The following is a 17542-nucleotide window of genomic DNA, read 5'->3' on the forward strand; positions in this document are numbered from 1 at the left end:
GGTGCTGGCCTATGGCGTCGGGCGATTGTGCTATTAACAGGAGCCCCTGTGCTGGGTTTGGACCAAGTCACCAGCACGACATCAGTGAGGGCTTCATTAAAGGGCAAAAGGGGTTCTGAAAAGGAAGCCCCAGGATGAAGCACCTCAGTTAGGAGGTTAGTCCTGATGGCCTCCGAAGGCAGCTCGAGGCCCAGGACCTCAGCCGCTCTCCTCAGCACCACTGAATAAGAAGCTCCCTCCTCCATAGCCACGGTAGGTGGGAGAAAGCATGCCAGCATCAGGGGAGGTGTCCAGACCACTGGCTTCATCCAGGTACTGCGCCCAGTTCATGGGGTTATCAATCTGGTAATCTAAAGGATCCAGCGACCCCTCCATACTCTCAACTATCCATACCCATAAGAATAAGGGTCACGATCCGACCTAGCGAGCAAGGTCCCCATCAAAGACAGAAATGGCATCCAGCAACGCCGGTCCACCTCCGAGCCGATAACGAAGATGGGATCAAAGCCAACTGCGAGCCCTGGCGATGTCAGGAGAGTCAACGTTTGAACCATCATCAGGGAAGGTTGCGGTGGCACGACCTTTGTTGGTACAGATCCTGAAACAGATCCCTGGGTGCCCTCCGGAGCTGATGCCGAAGACGCCGGTGTGGAACCCGAGGGGGCCCCTGCCAAACCCACAGGGTCTGAAGGCGCTTAGGCAGGGTAAGATTGCCCAAAGTTGAGGTGCATGGCCTTGTAAAATTCTTGCAATTGCGCAAGGGTTGCTCCAGCTCCCAGAAACTCTGGAAGGCGCCGAGCCGACCAGGTAGTAGGCTCCGAAGATGAAGGCCTAGAGCAACAACATTCCTTTTCCCGCGTCGTGTCAGCTAACAGACAGGGTGAGGTGGAAGAACGCTTGCTCTTCTTCATGTGCTTACCCGAATGTCCACAAGATTTCGAGTGGGACTGCGAAGAGTGTGGTCTGGGGACCTTCCCCTCAACCAAGACAGACATGTAGCAGAGAGCTGGGCCGCAAGCAGCTTAAAGGACTGCTCCCTCAAAGCCTATGGATTCATGGCATGGCACTCGAAGCATGACTTTGGGTTGTGGTCCAAACACCAGAGACACACAAGGTGGGGATCCATTAAGGACATCATCTGATGACAGGAGTCACAGGGCTTGAACCCGGTCTTCAGTGACGACATCTCGACGCACCAGAATGACAAAAAAGCTTCGAAAAAAGTCAAAAGTCCAGTCAAAAAGTGACTGTTGGGGTAGCACTTCTTCAGATCTGCGTGTAGGCTGGCGCGGGAAGAAAAGAACCAACGTCAGCTGGCGTTTATATAGGATGCACAATGTCATATCCCATGAACCTGACACCGAGGACGGCCGATGAATCGACCAATGTCACCTAGCGATGTGCAAGGGTACTGCTTGAGGAAAAATCTCCAGATCCAGACTGACGCCTGGGGGGGAATTAAAAAATGTAAGGAATCTGCAACTAGAAGTCTCGATCAGATATAGTTCTTTCTTTTTGTTGCCTTTTAGCAGTGACCATCTGGATTTCTTTGACAGACTTAAACACTGGTAAGCAGGGATGACACCTCAAACCAACTGGGGGCCCCAAACCTAAGCCATCTCTCTCACTGAGAGTTCCTCCAAATATAGGTGACCGCCACTTGGTTAAGCACTACTCCGTCCTGCCACAAAGGACCCACCCCGGGAGGCATGCTGTAGTTAGCAGGATGAGGTAAGAAAAAGCTAGCAGCTTGTTTGCTGCTACCTTTGAAAATGGCTTGTAGCCTCCACTCTCCTTAAATGCCCAAAGAAATTGTGTCTCAATAAATGCTTATAATTTGAAGAAAAGTATGTAAGTCTCTAACAGGGTTATGCCCTGCCTCCAAGGTATTCTCCACTTCAAGTGTGGGTAACTAAATAGCCTCATCAAGGTCATTTTTCCGTTGGGGGCGGGGAATGTGTAGAAGGAGTACAAGCCATTAACCAGGCCCATGTGGGGTCGGGAGAATTCATCTTAAATGTTTGCCCCTGATCATAATATCATTACCACTCTAGTCATAACTGTCAAGGAAACATTGAGCCCAAAGTATTCAGTTAACAATGCATGCTTTCCAACCATGCACTGTAAGAAGGTCCCTACATAGATCTGTTCCTAAATAAGTCACCTATTGAAGACCCCACTCTCATGATGAGGCAGGTAGGGTGGTAGGTATCTCTTTCACCTCAACTCCAGACTGTGCAAAACAATACCACCTCATATAGCTAGCAACAATCAAAATTTGCTCTGCAGACAATTTAGGACCCAATACTCATCTCTTCCCTATGTTAGCTATGATTCTCACTCGATTCACACCTGAGGCAAAGACTGGAGAAACCTTTAGAGGTTGCTGTGCACTACAAATGTTTGCTTTCACTCATAGCCCCAACAGACCATCATACAAAGCTTCATAAATAACAAAATGGTTACTTACCTGTAGGAGCACTTTTTAGGCTCAAAGACTTTTTGTATTCCCATGCTATGCACTATTCTGCCTTCTAGTGGTTGGCTCTGGAAATCGTTGGCAACCACTTGGCATTATGTCCTTTCTTTAGTGACGTTAGATATACCACCATAATCCTCAGTGCTTGCTCATTATCTTCACATTCTTTTTATCTCTTGGTTTAGTGGCTTCCTTCGTGTTCGATTCTGTTTCTCAAATTCTGCACTTGTTTTCTGGCAGAGGTAGAAGTGTTGCATATGACTCTTATAAATCTTAAAGCTGTACACCTACTCCTATAGGTAAGTAACCATCTTGCTTTGCAGCATGACTCTTTCTTGATTCACATGCTGTGCATAGATTATGTAGCAGTGTTCTTATGTCCTATAGCAGGTTGAATGGAAAATATCTTTGTATTTGTGAACAGGCATTTAAGTACTTTTTGTCCTACCTGTTCCTCTTTGCTAGCTAGGATGGCCACACAGTAGTCGTTGTGTATGGAAGACCACTTGTCTTCCATGCAGATGTTGATTGAGACAATGGCTATGAAGTTGAGAATTTCCCCTTTTTTCCCAGTGGACTGAGCACTCGCTATTTCCTCCAGTGTCACCTCTGATCCTGCATGGGATCTTTGTATTGTTTGGACTATCCACTTTGTAGCAGTCCCTTTTGAAACAGGTGTCTCTCTGGTTGTTGGGGGCAAAGGAGACGAATGATTGGTTTTCCAGATTGCTATGGTTTCCTGTGTGTAGTACATTACCAACTTTCTGCTGTCCAGCAAGTGGAAGGCATGTTCTGCATATGAGTTTTGTTGCTGTAAGAAGGTTGGGAGCTATATTGCCTGATCAGAGTGGAAACATGAAACCACTTTGGGTAAGAAATTAGGGTTAGTTCTCATTACTTTCCTGTCCTTGTGAATTTGAAGGTGTGGCTCCTGTATTGTGAGTGCCTGGAATGCGTTCTCTGCGCATGGATGTAATCGCCACCACAAAGGCTGAGGAATTGTACATCTGGGATGTGAATGAGTTCAAAGGATAGCTTCATAAGCTGAGCACATACTAGATTGGGATTCAATGTCAGTGTGGCTGCTGCTCTTGGTGGTGCAAGTCTTTTTGCTTCCTCCAGAAAGCTCTTGACAACTGGTGTTTGGAAACAATTTCCTCCTAGAACTCTTGACAACTGGTGTTTGAAAACAATTTCCTCCTAGAACTCTTGACAACTGGTGTTTGAAAACAATTTCCTCCTAGAACACCTCTTGTGTGTGCCACTAGGCTATGTACCTTTGGGGTGGCATAGCTGAATCATCGTTAGCAGGCATTTTTCAAAATCTGTTCCATTATTTGGATAAGCATTTTCTTGATGGTCTCCTTGCTTCTTTTAGTACTTTCAATAGTCCTTTGTTGGAGTTTCAAATGTCCAAAATCTGTCTTCAGGAGCCATGCCACTAAGTGTTTTAAGTTCTGGGTGAAACACCTTGCTTGTCTGCATGGTTATTTTGTCTTGATGCAACAACAGTGGCATGGCATTGCCCTGTAATGGTTGCATTAGGTCTGAGAACCATGCCTGTCTGGCTCATTGCAGTGAAATTAGGTTGAGGATCATGGACACATGTTTGTACTTCTCTACCACTAGTGTGTTCAGGGAAATCAATGGAAAAGTGTAAGCAAAGTTCCTTGACTATTCAATTTATAGGGTATTCCCCAGTGATTGGTGGCTTGCCTATCTGGTCGCAAAATTTCAGCATTTTGCATTCTGTTGGGTTGTTAACAGGTCTAGATATGGGGTTCCCCACCTTCTGAAGTACCTGTTGATTATCTGTGGCTTTTGCTCCCACTTGTATGGCGTGTTTTCTGTCTAACTAGCCGGTCTGCCTCTGTTTTTTCCAACACTAGCAGGTGCCACAATCACTATGTCCTTCTGTATTGCCCATGTCCATATATCCTATGCTAGGCTGGAGTGTGCATAGGATTTTGTCCCTTCCTATTTGTTGAAGTAGAACATGGTTGTTATGTTGTTGGTTTGACTCAGTACTACCTTTCCTATGTGTTGTGACTCACACGCCTTGAGGGCCAATAAGACATTCTTTAGTTCTAAGACATGTATTTGCTTTAAAGCGTCCTCTGGGCAGTAGAGGCCCCTGATGTTCAGCTTTTTCATATGAGCTTCCCATCCTGTGGGGGATGAGTCTGTGGTTATAGTAACCATGGGAATTGGTTGTTCTGAAGGGTCTGCCTACTTTGAGGTTTCTTACATTTAACCATTGCATCTCCCTGTGCACCATTGCTGTTACAACAAGTACATCCTGCCAAATCTCGGTTACCTGTGATCAGTGTGCATCTCTATAACCTCTCCTGGACTGGTCTCACGTGGAGCCTGGTGTTTGGTATATGCAGTATACATTACACTATAATGACTATCAGCCTCCCCCGCGACCCTCACTGATAGAGCTTGCCCCTTTTGGAAGAAGCAAATTTTTTCAGTTATCGCTTGGACTCCCTTTGTGACAGGGTAGGTCTTTCCTTTTCCTATGTTTAGCTGGGCCCCTAGGAAAGTCTCTTCTGTTTCTGGTATAGGGGACGCTTTTGCTGTTGAAGAAAAAAAAAAAAAAAAAAACCTTAGATTGTATAGCGTTTCTATTACTGTTTTTTGTGCTGTCTTTGCACTGTTGGGGCGACTTTGCTTCCACCAGCCAGACGTTCAGGTAGTGGTAAATGTGGATTTTTTTCCTTCTCAGATGCGCTGCCACTGCGGCTAGGCATTCTGTGAACCCTACGGATGAGGGGTATATCCTGAAAGGTAATACAGTGAACTGGTAGTTTACTTTGTTCTCCATGAGTCTCAGGAAGTTTCTGTGCCTACTGTTCATTGACACGTGTAGATATGCATCTTAGAGGTCTATTGTATTAATGTAATCCCCTATTCGCAGGCGTGGAATGACTTCCTGTAGGAGTGTCATTTGGAACTCTTGTGTTTTGATGTATCTATTGAGGACCTTGAGGGCTAATATGGGTTGCAGTGACTTTTCAAGTCTTGCTACCCAGGAAGTAGACTGAGAATACTCCTTATCCCATTTGCTTTACTGGAACTATTTTATTGCTCTTTCCTGTAACAAATCTAATGCTTCCTTACTTAGGTGCCTTAAATCCCATTTGAGGTGGGGTCTTGCCTGTTGACTTGATGGTGATTTTAAGAGTTTTTTTTTTTTAATAAAGATCTTTTATTGATTTTATGGAAAGCAAATGGATTGAAAATACTAAAATACAAACATAAAGATAAGCAACATGACACCGTATAGTGTCCTGGGACGATCATAACATAACATTGGGCCCGAAAGGCTCCGTGATCAATAATTACATGTGCACAATAAACATGGACTTGAGCAACTGAGTAGTATCTGAATAACAATATTGTGTCGTGAGGGCTCTGGTCAGTTGCAGTGGGGGAATTAGGCAACTCATGACCCACGGACGGCCCCTTCCGTACATATACACAGGTGGAGAGCCCCACCCCGCGACCAGCACGGTGGTCTACATGCTCCCCCATTTCATGTTGTATTTGTTCAGGCATACTCTGGCTTCGTATACAGGCTTTTCACATAGCGCGCACCAGTCTACACCTTGCCTCCATTTGGTCATTGTGGGAGCTGCTCCTGCCTTCCAATCTACCATAATGTCTCTCCTTGCAACCAGGCAGACCACTCCCAAAAAGATACGGTCCGCTCTTCACAGCCCCATCTCCCCCATATCCCCCAGGAGGAGGGGAAGGGGGGCCATCTCAACCTCTGATTGTAAGACCCTCGAAACCTCCCTCACAACCGCGCTCCAGTAAGTCGCTATGACTGGGCATGACCAGACCATGTGGAAAAAGTCAGCGTCCAGGTTGGAGCATCGAGGGCAATCAGCTGTTTGTCGCAGGCCTGCTTTAAAAAGTCTTTCAGGGGTGAAGAGTGCTGCGTGGAGGTAGAGGGTCTGGAGTACTCGAAATCGGGATGTCATGGTCAAGGGCCTGGGGGCCATCAACGCGTCTCTCCTGTCCTCCTCCTCTATGGGGCCCACCCATCCCTCCCATTTTGGGCGAAGACTCTCAAGAGAGGGGGCGGTATTGGAGAGCAGGAAGTGATAAAGCTGGAAGATTTCTCCCCTGCCCAGGCCTCCCATCAAGCCCCTCGCCTCCATGGGGCTGCAATCAGGGATGCTGTCCCCTGGTCGTATGTGTACCACAAGTGTGTGTCTAAGCTGTAAATATTTATGAAATTGGGTTTTGTTTAGTGAGTAGATTTCTTGGATCTCCTCAAAGGATCGCATATGCGACTCTCCCCAGACGTCTCTGAGGGTGGATATTCCAATGTTATTCCATTTCTGGAATCCCTCTAATGTTGAAACCTTCAGCAGTCGTTTCCCCTGCCACAAGAGGGTCTGCCGGGTGAGACGATCCCACCAACATGTCACTTTCTGGTCCGCGCACCAACCCAGTAGAACTACCATCGCAACTTACGGGGTGTCACAGGGAATCTGGCCACCATATAGGGCATCAAAGACTCCAGGATAGCAAATTGTCTGAAGCTCGAGTCTATAAGCAGGGTCCGTCCAGCCTCCTCCCAGCCAGTCATTAATCACTAGTAAGTGGGTTGCAAAGTAGTAGAAATAGATGTTAGACATACCCAGTCCTCCATCACAAGTATCTCTCTGGCAAGTGGCAAGAGCCAGTTTAGGGCGTGAGCCGTGCCACAGAAACTGACGCACCACTGTCTCCATCTCAGTGAACCACTTCCGGGGGACTGGGTATGGAAAGTTTTGCAGGAGCTATAGAAATCTGGGAAGTATCATTTTATAAAGTGCTATTCTGCCCAGCAAATTGAGGGGTAGGCTCCTCCATTTTTGGAGGTCTTCTTTGATTTTTTTAGTGAGTGGCAAGACATTTAACTCCCATGCTAGCTCAGGTAATAAGGCTGCATGTACGCCTAGGTACTTAAAATTGTTGCGTCGGATCAGAATGTTTCGCTGCCAGTCAATGCATTCTCTGGAAGGGTGTAGAGGGACCAGGAGGGATTTGCCAGGGTTTAAAGTCAGGCCAGAGACCTGGGAGAAGAGGTCCAAGAGCTGCAAGATCCACGGGCCACTTGTGGCTGGATTGGAGAGATAAACAAGGACATTGTCTGCATATATTGTCACTCTATCTTCAGGGCCTTCTGGCCATGTCCAACCTTCTATCAGGGGGTTCTCCCTCAGTATTTTCGCCAAAGGTTCTATCGCAAGTGCGAACAGTAACGGGGATAGTGGGCATTCCGGACGAGTACCGCGACGTATTGGGAACGGATCCGAGACAACCCTGTTTACTTGGACTCGTGCAGTCGGGTTCGAGTAAAGTAATTTCACAAGGCCACGGAACTTAGGCCCAATCCCGTTGCTCTGGAGGACCTGTTCCAGGTAGGACCAGTCCACGGCGTCAAAGGCTTTTTTGAAGTCGAGGAGGAGAAGAGCTAGGGGTGACCTGGTCAAGACCTTACGGTGTGCTAAGGCAACGTGTAGTCGCCTAATGCAGTGCCTGGTACTGCGTGAGGGCATAAACCCACAGTGGTCTGAGTGTACCAATGTGGGGAGTACGGGTCTCAACCTGGTGGAGAGTACAGTCGATAACACCTTGATCTCGGTATTCAAGAGGGAAATGGGCCGGTATGCCGAGCAGCTGCGCGACAGAGGCTGGGTCTTGGGGATTACCACGATACTGGCTTGGTCGATCTCAGAGGGGAAGTGGCCTTCTTTCTCAGCTTCTTCGTACATTTTAAGGAGGAGGGGGCTCAGGCTATCACTACATCGGTGGTAGAGTTCCGCCGGGACACCGTCTGGGTCGGGGGTTTGGGCAGTGCAGGGGCCCCCAGGGGCCCCAGGACACCCGTTACCGCCAGCCTCTTCCTGGCTGTGAAAACCACCAGAAACAGGCTGGCGGTACGGGGGTCAGAATCCCCAGGGCAGCGCTGCTTGCAGCGCTGCCCTGGCAGATTCTCCCAGCCGGGGCAAAAACGGCAGATGACCGCCGGCCCCGGCAATCCGACCGCGGCGGTCGGAATGGGGATTGAAGCACCGCCAGCCTGTTGGCGGTGCTTCCGCCATTCGCGGCCCTGGCGGTCCAAGACCGCCAGGGTCAGAATGACCCCCATAGACTGAAACACATCTACAGATATCAGTTGCTGCGGCGCTCGCCACCTGGGGCGCCACTGCCCATGCCACTGGCATGGGCAGTGCAGGGGCCCCCTAACAGGGCCCCGGCCTGCTTTTCACTGTCTGCATGGCAGACAGTGAAAAGCGCGACGGGTGCAACTGCACCCGTCGCACCGCCGGCTCCATTCGGAGCCGGCTCCTGTGTTGCGGCCTCATTCCCGCTGGGCCGGCAGGCACTAACTTGGTTAGCGCCCGCCGGCCCAGCGGGAATGTCAGAATGGGGGCCACAGGATTTTGGCCGCGTGGGGGCCAAATGGCGGTTTCCGCCAGAGTTGGAATCACCCCCTTAGTGCGTTGGCACCCTGTAGAACCAGACGCTGTCAGCAAAAACATCTTGGGCCATAAGTCTGTTGTTATTCAAGTACAGGGGACTGGCTCAAATTGTCGCTGCCCGATATCCGTACCGGGGATCGGGTTCCCGGAGTGTCCACAACGTTCACGCCCACCTGGGGATTGGCTTCCGGACCACGGTCACTCCCAGGTGGGTCACCGAAGACTCCTTTCCTCCCCCGCCAGGACCTGGCGCGCCTGCCGTCCTCTTTGTGAGTTTGGTCTGGGCCCGGGACCACTTTCAGAGGAGTTTTTCACCGGGGCCAGAGGGCCTTTCTGACTCCCAAAGCCTTCTTCCGTCAGCCAGCCCCATACCTCCTCCGGCGACTTGAAAAAGTGTGTTTTGCCAGCCATGATAACTTTTAGGCGTGCAGGGAAGAGGAGCATGTACGAGAGTTGCATCGCCCGGAGTTTTTGTTTGACCTGTTCATATGACTGGTGTCGGGTTTGGACCTCCCGGGTATAGTCAGGGAATATTAAAATCTTGTGGTTGTCCCAGCGAAGATTGGTGGATCGACTAGCTTCTCTGAGGATATTATCTCGGTCTCTAAAGTTGAAGAAGCGTGCGATTATAGGTCTTCTGGGTCCGCCGGGAGGGGGCCGCGGGGCCAGGGCTCTATGCGCTCGCTCGACCGCAAACCAGGGTGAGAGAGTATGTTCCGGCATCCAGGTCTTAATCCAGCGCTCCAGGAAATCGAGGGCCTTGCCGTCTTCCGCTCCTTCCGGAAAACCAATGAAGCGAAGGTTATTACTTGTGGAGCGGTTTTCTGTGTCCTTGGCGCGTCGGTGAAGCTCTCCGGTGGAAGTTTGTAATTGGGCTACTTTAGCCCTGAGGTCAGCCAGATCATCTTCGGTTTGAGAGACACAGGTCTCAACAGCAGTAATGCGACCCACCGCGTTTCTGAGATCTTGTCTTATGAGGCCCTCATCCTCTTTCACTTCCCCAATTTTAGTCTCTACGGCCAGTTGCGAAGTTTGGATTGCTTGAAGAATAGCATTCACTCCATCAGGGACGGGGCCTCCAACGGGAGCATCTCCATCACTCCGGGAGGCCGCCGGTGTAGTGAACTGGTCAATCTTTTGCTGGGATACTGGCGGTTGCTTAGTTGTTCTGTCCTTCTCCAAGGTTTCTTAGGGGGCCAGTTATGTTGTGCGAAATATGTTACAGGACTTGGCGTCCTTCACACCTGTCACTCCGGGATATTAGAGCCTTTTCCATCCCAGGGAGAGCGGTCGTTCATTCAGCCACGATGGGGGGGCTCCGAGAGGGCGTTTCTTCTCCCCCGTCGGTGAGGTGACAAGGCCTGCCACCGCCCAGGTGCAGCCCCCTGCAGTCCCGAGTTCAGATCCGGGATGTGTGTGGGGCTCAGAGTCAGGCTTCGGGGGACGAACCCAGTCGTATCAGGCTGTCCACTTGTTGCCCGGCAATGGACAGGCCAGCCCTCCTCTCCCCGATTCTGCGCCCCGCAACAGGGCTTGGGGCCCGACCCAAGAGGCAGTCACTCCCTCACCTCTAGGCCGAGGCCCCGGCCCACATCATGGCTCAGGAGCAGGTCCAATTCTTCTAGCACCTGCCCCCCATCGCCGCCCAGTCACGGGGGGTGGGTTGGGGGGCAGGTGTGTCGGCTTTGCGCACTGCGGCAGCCCTTCGCTGTGTCTCCTGGCCGTCGCCCACCAAGACGCGCCCTCGCCATTAAGGCCGGTCCGGGCAGGACACGGCCGCCCTCCGCAGCTCCGTCTAAGCCTTGGCACCGCGTTCACAGGCAGGCGCCCAGGAGAGAGTCCCCGCCTCAGGGGACGTCAATCGCTTCAGCGCGGAGCCCAGCTCCAGCTGGGTCCAGTCTGCAGAGGAGCAGCGCCACACCACAGTCTCCGGGGACAGCTGGTTGCTGCCCCCCTCCTCCCCAGAGCTTCACAAAAGTCTTCGCTCGGCCGCTGCGGCCTTACTTCAGGCGCATTCCACTCAGGGATACGCGCCACCACGGCCAGCGTGGGTCCCGGCCGCCATATTGGCCACAACGTCAGCCCAGTTTTTAGCCGCTGCGGGGGTGCCGCATTATCAGGGCTCGCAGCTTCCCAGGCAGCACCGACCGAAGCGTCTCCAGGGACGATCGGGGTGCAGAACAATGTCCGGAATGGCGATTGTTTCGGGTGGATGATGGAGGGGTCCAGAGCACTCTCAGAGAGAACACTGACTAGTTACCAACGCGACCAGCACGGTATTGCTTTATACTCCACTAGGCTTATTATGGCCATCATTGCTACTTTTACTCCTTATGTTTGACTCACTTGGAGTTCCACTGCAACCATCTGTTTGGAAATCCTGTACTTCGCCGTACTTACACATGTTCGCATAGCTTAAGACTTGACAAAGTCTAGAAGACGAAACACGTGTCGACTGTTTTGCTGTATGGACTTATGTTGCATGTGGTCATTTGATTGGAACTCTGACCACTCATTTTCATCTGGCTGTTTTGCTGTATGGACTTATGTTGCACGTGGTCATTTGATTGAGATTCTGGCCATTTACTTGCATCTATAATAAATATCCAGTATCACTTGTTTTGCCGGACTTCGACTCAATTCCTGAAATACTACTTGGATCTACTACACAGAATTCTACTCTGGGTGTGCCCTGGCCTTTGTGTTTTCGTTGTACAGGCAACCACTCACTCTTCCAGTGTGTGGCCCTCTGACACCTGGGGTGGCAGGTGTATGGCTAGCCTGGCACCCATCACTAGCTGTTTCTTGTAAAAATCTATTATGGATGGACACTAAAGAAACCTTTGTTGATGTGCGACTGCCTTTGGCATTCTCCACCCTCTTTCGCTTTGACTTCACTCTCAGAGTGCGACCGCCATCTTGACGCCTGAAGCCACACCCACGATTTTAAGAGTTTTATGCATTGTCCATGTTGGATGATGTTAAATATCCATTTGTTGACGGTAATGTGCCATTCCGTGAGGAATCCTCCAATTCTGCCCCTACCGGGTGTTGGATGCAGGGGCCATCCTCTCCTGAGTCACTTGTGGTGGGTCCAACACCTCTTTTTGCTGTCCCTCGTCCATGCACCCTCCCACTAAAGGGCTGCCTTTGCCAAATGGTGTATTGCCACTTAGCTGCAGTGCGTGGCTGGAATGTTGTGCTGCAAACAATACTTAAGGAGATGTTGGCTGTAGGCCTCCTCTATATGGTATTCTCTTACTAAACTTAATTCTCTGAACTGCAGTGCCCTTATGGAAGTCGCCGTTTCCTTCTCCTTTTTCATCCTATGCAGTGACTCATCCACTGATGGGCCAAACAGACTTTCCCCTTTAAACGGAATGCTCACCACTGCCGTCTGCACTTTTTGTTTAAAACCCAACACCTATAGCCAGGCATGCCTCTTGAGTGTTGCCTCCATGCAGAGTTGTCTGCTGTGTCCAAGGTTGCCTTAAGCAGGTGTTGCTGATAATTTTCCCTTCCTGGACGATGGTTCTGACTGTTTTCTGATATTGCTCTGGGGTGCGCTGCAGCACGATTTCCATCTCTTTCCACTGCTGGTGGTCATAACAATTCAAAATGGTGTTGGAATTTGCAACCCACTGCTGGGCTACAGCTGAGCGTTCCATTTTCCTAGCCACTGTCCTCAACTAATTGTTCACCATGTCAGGTGGTGGTCACATAAAGCTGGGGAGTTTGCCACTATGATGGTTTGTCATCCTTCCTCTAATAAGTCAGCTTAAAATAATTCCTGTTGGTAGGACCTGTCCTCAAAGTATTCCTGAAACTCAAGCATTCCCTTTTCTTCCTACAAAGGCTCTGGTGTTGCATGCAGGTCCAGCTCTGGCCTCTCGATGTTGAGCGTTTTTACGCCAGAAGGTTTACTGAAATTCCGCAGCCCTTCAAAGAGGCAAACTCCTTCTTTCTTTGGAGAACAGCTTCCATTTTGGCTTTGAGATTTTTCTTTTTGACCTTGAGCACTCTCTGCTCTGTGTCACCAACCTTTTCTTTAAGAAGCCACGAGTTCTAATTCAAGAGCCTTTTTCTCTCTCCTGCGCTTTTGATTGCTGTGCAGCATCAGCGCGGTCTCTGAGTGTTTTTTGTTCTGCAGTATCCTTTACTTTGACCCAGGGCAATCTTTGGGCTTGCGCATACCATTCACTGTTGTGTTTTATGAAGTTGATGCTGACTTGCTATGCTTTGAGTCTGACCCTTTTAGCTCTGTTTCCGGACAATCTTCCCTTGCATTATCTCATGTTTGCATTGAAATCCTTCACCGTTGATTATTTTCACGTCTTCTCACTCTCTATGTTGATTATTTCGCTGCCTGAATTAATTTCTTTGATAGGGGTCGAAACGTCAACATTGTATTAGAAACTGTGGATTGGCTTTGAAAAATTCAGCAAGCTCACAGTACCTGTGGCTAAAGGTGCTTCTTTGAGACCTGATACTTTTGACCACACTTTGGTTTTAGTTTTCATGTAAATAGCACTGCAACACTTATACTAACACATAATTCATCCACACTGCGCCGTTATACAGGAGTACCTCGATTACTTTACTTTAAATTGTTGAATTTAAGTTTCCAATAAATGTGATATATTACTGACAAACCTCATCAGTACAGAAAGTTATTTATGGTACAACCACTGTCGTGGAGGTTAATTCATATCTTCCCCCAGAGGGACCAAAAAATGTTTTGATATACAGTTCAATAACCTGCCAGTCTTCGCTGTCCCTTAAAATATAGACGTTTGCTCTCAAGTGTAAATTGGTATATTCTAATCGACTGGTGTGAGGCATAAGGGCTCTAACCATGAAGGAAATGGATGTGAGGACACTCTCTGAGTCTCTTGGGAAAGTCTCTCCGTTTATGGAGAGACTCCACCCTAAAATTCCACTGCATGTGTGATTCTTAGTCTTGTTTGTGGCCAGGTCTGGTCTTGGCACAGAATCAGTTACTAGAGTAAAGGATACAGCTTGAGCTGCCTCAGAATCCTCTGGAGATTCAAAATAGATTCCTCTTTTCACCACCTAATTCCAATTTTACTTCCTCATTGCAACATTGTGCTCAGTTTCTTCTCTTCTGCATTTAGGGACCATTCAGTTTTTAAGATGGGCATTTCAAACAACCAGCATAACCAAAAGTATACCAATGTAAAATGTATAGATGTGAAATAAAATTCATTAACACAAGATAGTTCGAAAGAGCACCTCATTCCCACAAGCGGATGTGAAATTCCACCAGACAAGGCTCCATTAACCCGCGCCCCCCCCCCCCCCCCCCCCCCCCCCCCAGACACTGGTTTGGGTGGCTGACACTGGAGAAATTCACATTTGTCTCAAAGAAGTTGCTTCCTCCAATTCCTCTATTTATAAGAGCGTTACCTGTTGCAGTTGTTAGCGCTGTTTCCAAAAGACATATTCTTCACTGAAGTATTCATATTAAACTTTAGGTATGACCCTTTTACCCTATTCTGGATTTGCAAAGTTCCCACAATGAAGCGCAAACTATGTCACATGAGAGATCACTTGCTGCAATGACACAGATAGTGAATATATTTAATTCAAAGTTTGAAAAAACGTAGCTAAACAACAGGATAAATGTGAGCTCACAAATGTGAATTCTTACTGAGTGCTGTGATGAGACTAGGACTATGTACTTAAAGGACGTATTTAGCAATTCGGCTAATATTACATCCCATCAACTGAATTATCAGTCCCATCAGAGCACGTTTTTTGGTACACTAGACAATGGTCCATTAACTGATTCCAAAATGTTCTGGGAGACAACTTCCACTGCCCAAAAGATGAAACTCAACCTCCAATTCCCAGCTACAGTCACGAGCTGCAAATGTTCTAAACAAAGAACTTCTACTTCTCCATTATTACTTTTGATTGATAGCACACACACAATATCTTACCAAGCTGGTTGTGAATATCCACATACTGGTAGTATTCCACGTATTTGTTTTGGCTAAAGAAGTTTTTGTACACATGCCGTGCCCCAAATAACCAAATATCGCTGTCATCAGTGATCGTCCCCGATGTTTGATCAGTGAGATCCAAGATAGCACACTGGGCTTCAGCTTCAGTCGGAGCCACTATGTACGGAACACCAAACAGACGCAAAAGCTCCTATAGAAGAGCAAGGCAAGTTAAACACAACCAAAACCTGAATCTTTATGCATTTGGCATGCATGTTTCAGAACCAGGCAATATTTTGTGGCAAACTGTGGACAGGCCTAAATTGAGTGAACACACAATAAAAAGCAGAAACTAAAAACAAAAGCATTGAATCACTGGCAATGTAGTAAAAAATGTAGCATCATATCGAAAGTGTTGCACACCTATTCCCAGCCACCCTCCTTTTTCATTTTTTTATTTTAAACAAGTATCAAAAAACAATCATCCATAAAACTGTACTGCTACACTTCGAAATAAACACAACCTCCTAAACGTCAGAAAAAGGGCTAGACCCACCGGTTCAGTTAATGCTCTTCCTTCACCGGCTTTCTTCTCCTCTCCACCGCACTCCTTCATTTCTCCCAAGGCACCTTAAGGCAGTATACCTATACTGTACATGGACGTTATACAAGTCTGATAGCTAAATATAACCAGTATAAAATTAAAGGGGCAATGGTAAGCTAAATAGCTCATCTGTATATTCTTTTAGGCCTACTGCGCCCTATTCAATTACAAACTTTGGAATGACCAAACACTTTGAGCTAACAGCTTAAAAAAACATGAGGCAAAAAGACGCATGGCATGACCCTCTTATGTACACTTTTCTTTCACCCTTATCCCTGTGCTCATCATACTTGTGTATCAAGCTATGGCCCTATATAAGCAACCGAGCCAAAAAAAAGCAGCCCGTGCCTGGTACTCATAGTGAAAACATAGAGCGAGAATAAAGACTAAACTATATATTTTTAAACTGTTGAGACCAGAGTTTTTGCACTGAGTGATCTAGGATCGATGGCAGTGCCTCAGCATCATGAACTTTTGACATCTTTTCTGATTTGTTAATGAGCACATATTGAATGACGATGTCTTATTGATTGCTTCCCTGTTGAGGCACTGTTAACAAAAGCAGATGTTTTAGACAGAAGTGTAGTTCGAATGAGGTACACCAATGTTCCCTACATCATTCTCTGGGACGTTCCTGGAGAACTGGCAGCACCCGGACTCTTAGCTCCAAGGCCTCAGTATGCTTGTTGGTCAGATTGTTCTGGGCAGTCACTGTGTCTTATGTTAATAATACAATCCCAAATATCTCTTCACTGCAACCTCAATCTTTCAGCATGACAACCAATTACATCTTTTTGGTCTTACATTGAAACAGGTTTCCATTTTTGCAGTTTTCAATCTTTTGGTGGGCTTTAATGTCTCCATGTCTGTCCCAACCATTACTTTCATACATAATTGACTCAATTACAGTGAGAATAAGATAAAACACATAACCAGAACATCTCTAAGCACCCAGCATTACAGCAAAACATACCTGGCTTTCAAGGTACATCTGACCGGTGACAGTGGCCGCAATGCGTTCCTGCTGTTGCTGTTGAGCTTGTAGTGTGCCCTGCTGAACAAGCAAGTTGCTTTCCAATGTTTCCAATTCTTCCTGAATATTGAAGGAAATGCATCCCATAATTAACGAGTTACTTCCCTGTTCTTCCATTGAATTATGTAACTTACATGGAACTAAACACTATGCTTTACTGATTAAAAAATACATACAGAGGATAATTGCCTTTGTGATTGACAAAATTTATGAACATGAAGAAGCAGCATACAATCCTGACAAATTGAAAACAGTTAGTAGAACAACATCGGCCACACAAGCAGAAAACATAGCATACTTAACCAATTAAGAACGAACAACATTTTGGCCACAGAACTGGATGCACATGTCTGATGGAGTCTGGCTTAGTTTAATTGATGCGCTTCACACGTATTGCTAAAAGCCTGCTTTTGTGCTAAAATTAACATGTTTTTTCTCTCTCTCACTTCCATAATTGTACCAATACTCTTTATTTCAAACTGTTTGTAAACTGTGCAAAAGGAAATTGAAATATCAAAACTTTATCTAGAAACTGCACTCTTTAGCACAAGTTAATTTATGCACAGGTTTGTTAGATATAATGTTGCTATAATGGAGTTTGTTTTGCCTTTTACACACTAAGGGCTAGATGTAACAAAGGGTTTTACCCATTCTGTGTCTATGGGAAAATGCTTTAGTACATGTGGCCCTAAGTCCCACAACACACAAAATATATATGTTGACATCATACCATATATATATAAATATACATATATATATATATATATATATATATATATATATATATATGGAAAATGTCACTTACCCAGTGTACATCTGTTCGTGGCATGAGACGCTGCAGATTCACATGCTGTGCATATCCCGCCATCTAGTGTTGGGCTCGGAGTGTTACAAGTTGTTTTTCTTCGAAGAAGTCTTTTCGAGTCACGAGATCGGGGGACTCCTCCCCTTTCGGCTCCATTGATCATGGGC

The 17542-nt window shown here is 47.4% G+C and overlaps 1 protein-coding gene across 3 annotated transcripts in view; it reads right to left on the reverse strand.

Moving 5' to 3' along the window:
• ERCC5 (ERCC excision repair 5, endonuclease) overlaps positions 1-17542 on the reverse strand; it is a 163153-nt gene that overhangs the window by 58615 nt on the left and 86996 nt on the right. For all 3 annotated transcript variants that reach the window (XM_069204561.1, XM_069204559.1, XM_069204560.1), the window contains 2 exons: positions 16511-16630; positions 14931-15144 (listed from right to left, as the gene is read on the reverse strand). In XM_069204561.1, coding sequence (XP_069060662.1) covers positions 14931-15144; positions 16511-16630 — 334 coding nt within the window. The remainder of the gene's footprint in view (positions 1-14930; positions 15145-16510; positions 16631-17542) is intronic.

This window comes from Pleurodeles waltl, chromosome 8 (assembly GCF_031143425.1).
Source record: "Pleurodeles waltl isolate 20211129_DDA chromosome 8, aPleWal1.hap1.20221129, whole genome shotgun sequence".
In the NCBI taxonomy this organism is placed as follows: Eukaryota; Metazoa; Chordata; class Amphibia; order Caudata; family Salamandridae; genus Pleurodeles; species Pleurodeles waltl.